This window comes from Melanostigma gelatinosum (assembly GCF_949748355.1).
Source record: "Melanostigma gelatinosum genome assembly, chromosome: 10".
Taxonomy (NCBI): domain Eukaryota; kingdom Metazoa; phylum Chordata; class Actinopteri; order Perciformes; family Zoarcidae; genus Melanostigma; species Melanostigma gelatinosum.
This window is the reverse complement of record NC_136643.1, coordinates 27450077-27461756: the sequence shown is the minus strand read 5'-3', so window position 1 is coordinate 27461756 and position 11680 is coordinate 27450077. Positions and strand designations below refer to the sequence as shown.

At 39.2% G+C, this 11680-nt stretch overlaps 1 protein-coding gene across 2 annotated transcripts in view; it reads left to right on the top strand.

The window, feature by feature from the left end:
• The window catches only part of gtdc1 (glycosyltransferase-like domain containing 1), a 50471-nt gene extending 39627 nt beyond the window's left edge, over window positions 1-10844 (top strand). For both annotated transcript variants that reach the window (XM_079276809.1, XM_079276808.1), the window contains 3 exons: window positions 7895-7965; window positions 8519-8610; window positions 10496-10844. In XM_079276809.1, coding sequence (XP_079132935.1) covers window positions 7895-7965; window positions 8519-8610; window positions 10496-10570 — 238 coding nt within the window. In that variant the 3' untranslated portion in view covers window positions 10571-10844. The remainder of the gene's footprint in view (window positions 1-7894; window positions 7966-8518; window positions 8611-10495) is intronic.
• The last annotated feature ends 836 nt before the right edge of the window (window positions 10845-11680 follow it).

Here is an 11680-nt window from a genome sequence, read left to right as displayed (position 1 = left end):
TCACTATGATGCAGCTCTACTCTTCATCACCATGACGCTGCTCTACTCTTCATCACTATGATGCAGCTCTACTCTTCATCACTATGATGCTGCTCTACTCTTCATCACTATGATGCAGCTCTACTCTTCATCACCATGACGCTGCTCTACTCTTCATCACTATGATGCAGCTCTACGCTGCATCACCATGACGCTGCTCTACTCTTCATCACTATGATGCTGTAACGCAGAGGTGATGAAGGTGACCCAGCCATCAAAGAATAAAGACACTTAACCCACAATCTAGCTGTATTTTCCCTTTAACTCACGAGATGCAGCATGTTTCATACTTAATGTGAATATAATTCATACTTTGTTGGCATCTTATTCTGAAAACCGGATGTTCGTCTGAATAAACCGGATGTTGTCTCACGTTAAAGTTTCCATTAACTTTCAAAGTCCTTCGCTCGCTCCCGATCTGCACCGTTTGAATGTGTTTACGGTGAATGTCAGCATATAGGTGCACTAACATGTGACCAGCGATGTCCAGTAGTCTCCGTTCCTCCACCGCTGCCAGTGAGCAACGCACTTTCAAAAAAATTAAAAAATGCGTTACCGCACTGTAAAATAATTGTCGCGTTCATGAATGAAGGCGTCAACGCGATAATAACGAGTTAACTTGCCCAGCACTCGTAATACTATTAATATATTAATCTACCTGTAATACATAATATACTTTATTTACAGCTCAGTGTTCTCACCTCAGCGACAGCTTGAATAAACTTTATTGAACCAGCAGTCTCTTCACATCAAGGTCTCTGTGGATCTGCAGAGACCTGTAGAGACCTGCAGGTGTGGACTCTGTGAACCAGACTTCAGTCACACTTCAGTCACCTGAACTCTGCAGCAGCTGCAGGCCGATCGGCCAATCAGACACTCCGCTCTCTGAAGCTCGGCCAATCAAACATCTGTGAGTGTCGGCCTGCAGCGCTGATCTGTCATCTGCTCCTGATTCATGTTTGTGCTTCAATATTTATCATGAATTCAGTCTGAAGGAATACTTCTACAAATACTAGTAGAAACACATAGAATACTTCTACAAATACTAGTAGAAACACAGATAATACTTCTACAAATACTAGTAGAAACACAGATAATACTTCTACAAATACCAGTAGAAATACATAGAATACCTCAACAAATACCAGTAGAAACACATAGAATACTTCTACAAATACTAGTAGAAACACATAGAATACTTCTACAAATACTAGTAGAAACACATATAATACTTCTACAAATACTAGTAGAAACACATAGAATACTTCTACAAATACTAGTAGAAACACATAGAATACTTCTACAAATACCAGTAGAAACACATAGAATACTTCTACAAATACTAGTAGAAACACATAGAATACTTCTACAAATACCAGTAGAAACACATAGAATACTTCTACAAATACCAGTAGAAACACATATAATACTTCTACAAATACTAGTAGAAACACATAGAATACTTCTACAAATACCAGTAGAAACACATAGAATACTTCTACAAATACTAGTAGAAACACATAGAATACTTCTACAAATACTAGTAGAAACACATAGAATACTTCTACAAATACGAGTAGAAACACAGATAATACTTCTACAAATACTAGTAGAAACACATAGAATAATTCAACAAATATTAGTAGAAACACATAGAATACTTCTACAAATACTAGTAGAAACACAGATAATACTTCTACAAATACTAGTGGAAACACATAGAATACTTCTACAAATACTAGTGGAAACACATAGAATACTTCTACAAATACTAGTAGAAACACAGATAATACTTCTACAAATACTAGTAGAAACATAGAATACTTCTACAAATACCAGTAGAAACACATAGAATACTTCTACAAATACTAGTAGAAACACAGATAATACTTCTACAAATACTAGTAGAAACACATAGAATACTTCTACAAATACTAGTAGAAACACATAGAATACTTCTACAAATACCAGTAGAAACACATAAAATACTTCTACAAATACCAGTAGAAATACAGAGAATACCTCAACAAATACCAGTAGAAATACATAGAATACCTCAAGAAATACCAGTAGAAACACATAGAATACTTCTACAAATACCAGTAGAAACACATAGAATACTTACAAATACCAGTAGAAATACATAGAATACTTCTACAAATACCAGTAGAAATACATAGAATACTTCTACAAATACTAGTAGAAACACATAGAATACTTACAAATACCAGTAGAAATACATAGAATACTTCTACAAATACCAGTAGAAATACATAGAATACTTCTACAAATACCAGTAGAAACACATAGAATACTTACAAATACCAGTAGAAATACATAGAATACTTCTACAAATACTAGTAGAAACACATATAATACTTCTACAAATACTAGTAGAAACACATAGAATACTTCTACAAATACTAGTAGAAACACATAGAATACTTCTACAAATACCAGTAGAAACACATAGAATACTTCTACAAATACTAGTAGAAACACATAGAATACTTCTACAAATACCAGTAGAAACACATAGAATACTTCTACAAATACCAGTAGAAACACATATAATACTTCTACAAATACTAGTAGAAACACATAGAATACTTCTACAAATACCAGTAGAAACACATAGAATACTTCTACAAATACTAGTAGAAACACATAGAATACTTCTACAAATACTAGTAGAAACACATAGAATACTTCTACAAATACGAGTAGAAACACAGATAATACTTCTACAAATACTAGTAGAAACACATAGAATAATTCAACAAATATTAGTAGAAACACATAGAATACTTCTACAAATACTAGTAGAAACACAGATAATACTTCTACAAATACTAGTGGAAACACATAGAATACTTCTACAAATACTAGTGGAAACACATAGAATACTTCTACAAATACTAGTAGAAACACAGATAATACTTCTACAAATACTAGTAGAAACATAGAATACTTCTACAAATACCAGTAGAAACACATAGAATACTTCTACAAATACTAGTAGAAACACATAGAATACTTCTACAAATACCAGTAGAAACACATAGAATACTTCTACAAATACCAGTAGAAATACAGAGAATACCTCAACAAATACCAGTAGAAATACATAGAATACCTCAAGAAATACCAGTAGAAACACATAGAATACTTCTACAAATACCAGTAGAAACACATAGAATACTTACAAATACCAGTAGAAATACATAGAATACTTCTACAAATACCAGTAGAAATACATAGAATACTTCTACAAATACTAGTAGAAACACATAGAATACTTACAAATACCAGTAGAAATACATAGAATACTTCTACAAATACCAGTAGAAATACATAGAATACTTCTACAAATACCAGTAGAAACACATAGAATACTTACAAATACCAGTAGAAATACATAGAATACTTCTACAAATACAAGTAGAAATACATAGAATACTTCTACAAATACTAGTAGAAACACATAGAATACTTCTACAAATACCAGTAGAAACACATAGAATACTTCTACAAATACCAGTAGAAACACATAGAATACTTACAAATACCAGTAGAAATACATAGAATACTTCTACAAATACCAGTAGAAATACATAGAATATTTCTACAAATACAAGTAGAAATACATAGAATACTTCTACAAATACTAGTAGAAACACATAGAATACTTCTACAAATACCAGTAGAAACACATAGAATACTTCTACAAATACCAGTAGAAACACATAGAATACTTCTACAAATACTAGTAGAAATACATAGAATACTTACAACTACAAGTAGAAATACATAGAATACTTCTAAAAATACCAGTAGAAATACATAGAATACTTCTACAAATACTAGTAGAAACACATAGAATACTTCTACAAATACTAGTAGAAATACATAGAATATGTCTACAAATACTAGTAGAAATACATAGAATACTTCTACAAATACTAGTAGAAATACATAGAATACTTCTACAAATACTAGTAGAAATACATAGAATACTTACAACTACAAGTAGAAATACATAGAATACTTCTACAAATACCAGTAGAAATACATAGAATACTTCTACAAATACTAGTAGAAATACATAGAATACTTCTACAAATACTAGTAGAAATACATAGAATATGTCTACAAATACTAGTAGAAATACATAGAATATGTCTACAAATACTAGTAGAAATACATAGAATACTTCTACAAATACTAGTAGAAATACATAGAATACTTCTACAAATACTAGTAGAAATACATAGAATACTTCTACAAATACCAGTAGAAACACATAGAATACTTACAAATACTAGTAGAAATACATAGAATACTTCTACAAATACTAGTAGAAATACATAGAATACTTCTACAAATACTAGTAGAAACACATTTTTCTACTTTGTATAGATAATTTGTTTATTCTCATTGCAAGACGAAAAGATAGTATTGTAATGTTGTTTTTCCGTTCACGTCATGATCACTTCCGGATTGTCACTTCCGGTTTTGGTAGCTTCATTGGTTGTAGTCAAAGAGAGCCGCATGCTCAGAGGTGTAATCTGCTCGCATCCACCTGGAAGCATCCTAGGAGCAATGCTGCAAGTTACTCTACTCGACATTGGACACATGTGTATGTGTATACGTAGACATATGTATGTGTATATCTATGTATACGTGTGTATATGTATACGTGTGTATATGTATACCTGTGTATATATGTATACCTGTGTATATGTATACCTGTGTGTACGCGTGTATACGTATGTGTGTACGCGTGTATACGTATGTGTGTACGCGTGTATACGTATGTGTGTACGCGTGTATACGTATGTGTGTATGTGTGTATATGTATGTGTGTACGTGTGTATGTGTATACGTGTGTATATGTAAACGTATGTATATGTAAACGTATGTATATTTATACGTGTGTATATGTATGTGTATACGTATGTATATGTATACGTGTGTATATGTAAACATATGTATATTTATACGTGTGTATATGTATGTGTATACGTATGTATATGTATACGTGTGTATGTATGTGTATACGTGTGTATGTGTATACGTGTGTATGTATGTGTATACGTGTGTATGTATGTGTATACGTATGTATATGTGTATACGTGTGTAAATGTATGTGTATACGTATGTATATTTATACGTGTGTATATGGGAGAGGCTCTGTCGCTCCAGTAACGTTACATTAAAGAATATGAAGCTGGACCTGGAGGGACTTAGGACCCAGGGGAATGTAGGTGAAGGAAACAGGAAGTGACGGAACGGAAGACATGCAACACAAACCGCTGTTCACCGCTCGCTGGCTGGTTGGCCGGCCGGTTCTTTTCGGCGTTAAACCGTTCGAATATCAAAATGTTCAGCTCTTTCAGGAGAGGGGTGATATGAATTTTCATATTTGTAATCTTTAAATTCTTTGAATTATTAAGCTTTTTGCAATTTACTTTTGAATGAGATCTCCATGGAGACAATCTTCAAAGCCTTCTTCTTCCTCATACTTTCAGCTACAGACACCATAGTGAGACATTTCAACTAGAAGTATTCTATGTATTTCTACTGTTAGATCCTGGGGTACTTCTAGTAGAAATACATCGAATACTTCTACAAATGTTATACAGTAGAAATAAATAGAATACTTCAACAACTAATTATTTATAATAGAAATAACAACAAATGCTTTAAATTGTAAAAGAAAAGACAAATGAAATACGAAAACAAGTTGAAGTGGTTCAAATGATGTGGATGTTAGCATGTCAGCATTGTAAGGCTAGGTTGTTTAAATGCCAGTTGTGTGTGTGTGTGTGTGTGTGTGTGTGTGTGTGTGTGTGTGTGTGTGTGTGTGTGTGTGTGTGTGTGTGTGTGTGTGTGTGTGTGTGTGTGTGTGTGTGTGTGTGTGTGTGTGTGTGTGTGTGTGTGAGAGAGACGTACACATGCTAGCAGCAGTCTGACATAGGAAGGGTGGAGGAACATAAGGAGCACATGTTAGCTAGCATGCTATTCTAGCCGCAGTCTAACAGAGGAAGGCTGGAGGAACATAAGGAGCACATGTTAGCTAGCATGCTATTCTAGCAGCAGTCTGACAGAGGAAGGGTGGAGGAGCACATGTTAGCTAGCATGCTATTCTAGCAGCAGTCTGACAGAAGAAGGGTGGAGGAATAGAAGGAGCACATGTTAGCTAGCATGCTATTCTAGCAGCAGTCTGACAGAAGAAGGGTGGAGGAATATAAGGAGCACATGTTAGCTAGCATGCTATTCTAGCAGCAGTCTGACAGAAGAAGGGTGGAGGAACATAAGGAGCACATGTTAGCTAGCATGCTATTCTAGCCGCAGTCTAACAGAAGAAGGCTGGAGGAACATAAGGAGCACATGTTAGCTAGCATGCTATTCTAGCAGCAGTCTGACAGAGGAAGGCTGGAGGAACATAAGGAGCACATGTTAGCTAGCATGCTATTCTAGCAGCAGTCTGACAGAGGAAGGCTGGAGGAACATAAGGAGCACATGTTAGCTAGCATGCTATTCTAGCAGCAGTCTGACAGAGGAAGGCTGGAGGAACATAAGGAGCACATGTTAGCTAGCATGCTATTCTAGCAGCAGTCTGACAGAGGAAGGCTGGAGGAACATAAGGAGCACATGTTAGCTAGCATGCTATTCTAGCAGCAGTCTGACAGAGGAAGGGTGGAGGAGCACATGTTAGCTAGCATGCTATTCTAGCCGCAGTCTGACAGAGGAAGGCTGGAGGAGCACATGTTAGCTAGCATGCTATTCTAGCAGCAGTCTGACAGAGGAAGGGTGGAGGAGCACATGTTAGCTAGCATGCTATTCTAGCAGCAGTCTGACAGAAGAAGGGTGGAGGAATAGAAGGAGCACATGTTAGCTTGCATGCTATTCTAGCAGCAGTCTGACAGAAGAAGGGTGGAGGAATAGAAGGAGCACATGTTACCTAGCATGCTATGCTAGCAGCAGTCTGAGGTTTCAGGTGCTTCATTAGAATAAAGAGTTTTATAATGAGAGATCTCACACTGTGATAATGAAGTCAGGAGTTAATTATTTTAGCGATGAGAGGACATGTTGTCCCTGAGGAGGAAGTGATGTTTGATCCAGAACCAGAAGGGTCCCCCCCCCCCCCCTCTCAGTCTGTAAACCAGGAGGGAACCAGGAGGGAATGTTAGCATAGTAACAGGCTAACATGCTAATGTTTTTAATATGAACACGCTATCTGAAAACATGCTGAATATTAGCATTGTAGCATATTAACCCTTCAGTTCATTGGGAATCTAATGTTATGAAGGTCAAACTGCTCAGGTCCACAAAATAAAAGCCCAGCCGGCCTCCCGTCTGTTCCATCAGAGTAGAAGCAGTAGAACAGAATTGTTCCTCCTCGTTATCTCTGAGTTGTGTTTAATCTGATTAACATCATCATCATGGAGCCCTCCAGTCATGATAATTATATCTGAGATTAACATTTACTCGCATCACAGAGCGGACTGACCTCAATAATCCAGATCACACAGACCTAGGACCTGGACCCTCAGACAAGATCACAGATATCCAGGACCTGGACCCTCAGACCAGAACAGAACTTTGTTTCTGATGAACAGTTTCAGTCAGATCTGTTTTAAATATGAATGTTTCCAACACAAAGACGGAAAAGTCCTTAATTATTCATCAACGATCCTCAGAATATTTAAATAACGAGCGTCTGAGGTCATCAGGGTCCAGAAGAAGAGATATCGTCCCACAGATGATCTGTGGTGTTACTCTTCACTGTTGGTCTGAATTAATAATGATTTCTACGTACTGATACTTTTGATATTGTGATGTTTTACAGGCTGGAAGCCGTTCACTGCGGCTGTTATCCTCTGTGTCCGAAGGCCTTAGTGTATCCAGAGATATTCCCAGGTAATAAACCCTGTGATGTTATGCCGTGTTCACACCAAACGCGGCGCAAATTGATGCCGATTTGTAGGTGACTTGTCTTCTCAATGGAGCGGATGGGTCGGTGCTAGGCTATGCTAACATTGTAGCAGCTCCACCAACACTCAGACTAACGTCATCTAGACGTAAATACGGCAGCGTCTGTTCATTGTTTGTACCATATGCTGTATACACATAGTTTGGTCCGGTCTCTGTTGATATGAGGTATCGTAGAGCTCTGGGTGAACACAGACGGCTACAGGATTTATTTCCTGATTCAACAACGGCAGGAAGTCAGTGATGACAGGGGGAGCAACTCAACGCTGATAGGCTAGCGCGCCGGGGCGTCACGCGAATATTTTGCAGAGGTTGAAAAATTTTAACTCACGCGTTTGGCGCCATCGCGTCTGTGCAGAGACTTTGTATGTAATCTACTCGCGCCGCAAATTCGCGCCGCATTTGGTGTGAACGCAGCATTACAGTGAACCCTAATTCAGTGACTGTGTGACCGTTTCTTCTTCTCTGCTCTCTAATGCAGCAGAGTACCTGTATTCCACACCTGAGCAGCTGTGTAAACGTCTGCAGACGCTCTGCAGGAGGCCCGACGTCGCCCGCAGACACATAGTCAAGGTAACCCACTTTTTACAACTGGAACACTACGTTTACCATGATGAATCAGGGTACTGCTAGAGCCAGGGAAACAGTTAGCTCAGTTAGCTTGTCCGTCCAGTGAGCTCAGAGTTAGCATTCTCCGTCCAGTTAGCTCAGAGTTAGCTTCTCAATCCAGTTAGCTCATAGTTAGCGTCTCTCGTCCAATTATTTTTCCCAAGGGGCTGCATGAGAAACAGGGACTGTTGTGGAGGGACGGACCAACAGACTGAACTCAATCCTGCTCTATATTATTCTTGTAACTAGTAGATTTGCTTAAGTACTGTACTTATGTACAAATTCAAGGTACTTGAGTATTTATATTTTATTTAACTTTGTACTTCTACTCCACTACATCTCAGAGGGAAATATTGTACTTTGTACGCTTTAGTTACTCGTTACTTTGCACATTATAACTTTTCAAACCTTTCCTAACGACCCAAACTGAACAACAGAGTATAAAAGAGATAAAATGAGCTCCACCGTAAACATCTGGAGCAGGAATAATCCATATATAATAGTAGAACACTGACGGGGATCATGTTTTTGCAAAATTAGTACTTTTTATTACGATACAAATGACCAAATTTTCTGTTGTTCAGGTCAGTGGAGAGATCGAGTCTTTGTTGTTGAACGAGTGACTGAAGTCAGGCTGTGTGTGTGAGCTGACATGTGAAGGACAGCTGATGTCAGTGAGAGGATCTGGATCTGGAGAATGTTTGTTCACAGATGTAGGTCGATCCAAAGAGAAGCAACATCTTCTCGCGTTTCTCCAAGTCTTTCCTTTTCCCACGTACAAAGATGAGTAATTTGCTGTGTTGCGGACATCGCAGCTCTCGTGCAGAGCCAAGCAGAAAAGTTTGAAATGGTCTGCTCTTCTTTGCAGCTGAAGCTCCAGATTCCCCTCGATGTCCTCGATCCTCCTCGTTACAGTGCGCCTGAGAGCTGCACATTCTCCAATGCCTCCTTTCTCTCGGGGCCTAGTAGTGCAACAGAGTCCACCAAACACTCTTTGATGAACTCCCCATCAGAGAATGGCTGACTGGATGTTGTGTGACATCACAAAGCCGGTCTTGGCGGCTGCATCCCTGCATGTGTGACGCTCGGTAGAAATCCTTGTTGCTTTCGCAGCTTAACTAGCAAAGCCTCAGCCGTCCTGTCCGCTCTGCGTCTTTCTTCTCGTAGTGATTCAAATTGTAATCCTTCAACGATGCGACTTGTTCTCCACAAACTAAGCGCACGGCTTTACCTTTGACTTCAGTGAAGAAATATTTTAAAGTCCATGTTTTGTTAAAAACTCTACACTCTGTCAGTCTTTCTTTTTTGAACAGGCTGACATTTTACGGGTAACTGCTCACTCACATCTCCCGTAAGATCAGTGCCGACACACTGCAGTGACGCTGCTGCTGCACGGTCACTAACGTACTAACGTACGTAAATTGAGAAAAAAGAAATTTGCCTTCAAAATAAAAGCAATGCAGCTCTATTCTGTACATTTATTTACGTTTTATTCGTAATTTCCCAAGGACCTCCCGCGGGCCGCACAATGCCCAGGTCTGGTCGAGCAGCCACCGCGGCTAACAATGTAGCTAGCGAGCAGCTAATGTAATGCACAATCATCGTGCTTTGCTAACATTTGCTATTTAGTACAGAGGAGGCTGATGGGAACCTTTACCGTGGACATATTTTAAGATCATAAAGTCACAACATATTAACTAACTTCACATGACATCCACCGCGTCACAACTTGTGACCCTCCAGGTCCAGTTAGCACTAGAAGCTAAGTGTAGCTAGCATCCTGTGTATGTAATGTCCCCCAACATGTTGAAACATAAAGATATTAAAGTGGAGCTAATATGTTCTGCAGGTGGACACCTCCTCCTTCTCCTGGACGTCACTGAAGGAGCGGTTTGAGACTCTCCTGTCAGCCGAGTGTCCCTGAACACACCGCCCTGCCTCCATGAGCTCTGGTGGTTCAGGTTCAGGTCTGACTCAGAGTCTGGACCCATAAACGTCCTCTGGAGGACGACTGTGTTTTATGTGTGTGGGGGGACTGAGCGGAGGCCGGACGGTGGTTTCTGTCTGCTGCTCCACCTGAGCTGCCAGGACCAGGTCAGGGTCTCAACTCAGACCAGACTGAAGTGGATCTGCTTCATCACACACTGAGAATATTCTTCATCAGCAAAACCTACAATCTGATACATGTCTTTTGTCTTTCATCAAATAAAGTATCAATAAAACCAAAGCAGACTTTCTGACAACAGTAAATACTGATTGCATCATTCAGAGGTAATAACTACGAGCAGCAGAAAGACTGGTCCTGGTCCAGTCTGAGTGTTTATGTTTGTGGCCTCGGGTCAGTGATTCATCTCCTGCAGCTACAGAGGAACTAACCACTGTTAACATCTGACCTCAGGCCAGAGGATGGAGCGCTTTAATCACCGTCACTGCAGCGTGTTCCCCAGAGCGCTGATCCAGAGACAGCAGCAACGCTACTGAGCACGCTCAGAAGGTTCATCTAGACCCCCCCCACCTCTGACCCACCGGAAGCAGCATGTAATGTGTAGAAGCAACAACATGCAGGTATCACATGTTAACACACACACACACACCGAACAGACAGTATGAACTCTTTATGAGTCTCGTGATGGTCTGGAGCTTTATGACGTCATCAGGTCGTCAGCTCAGCTGATGTCATTGCCGACCTGTGCAGTCTATACTGAAGCTAACTGAACTTTAAAGCTAAGCTAGCATTTTGTCAGTTGACCCAGGTGTGTGTGTGTGTGTGTGTGTGTGTGTGTGTGTGTGTGTGTGTGTGTGTGTGTGTGTGTGTGTGTGTGTGTGTGTGTGTGTGTGTGTGTGTGTGTGTGTGTGTGTGTGTGTGTGTGTGTGTGTGTGTGTGTGTGTGTGTGTGTGTGTGTGTGTGTCATACACAGTCAGGTGGAACATGTGACCTGTAGATGACATCATCACCCTCACTGGGTCATGTGACACTGAAGATGAACTCTTTGATGCTGTTTTGTTAATGTTATATGTTGTATATAATATATCA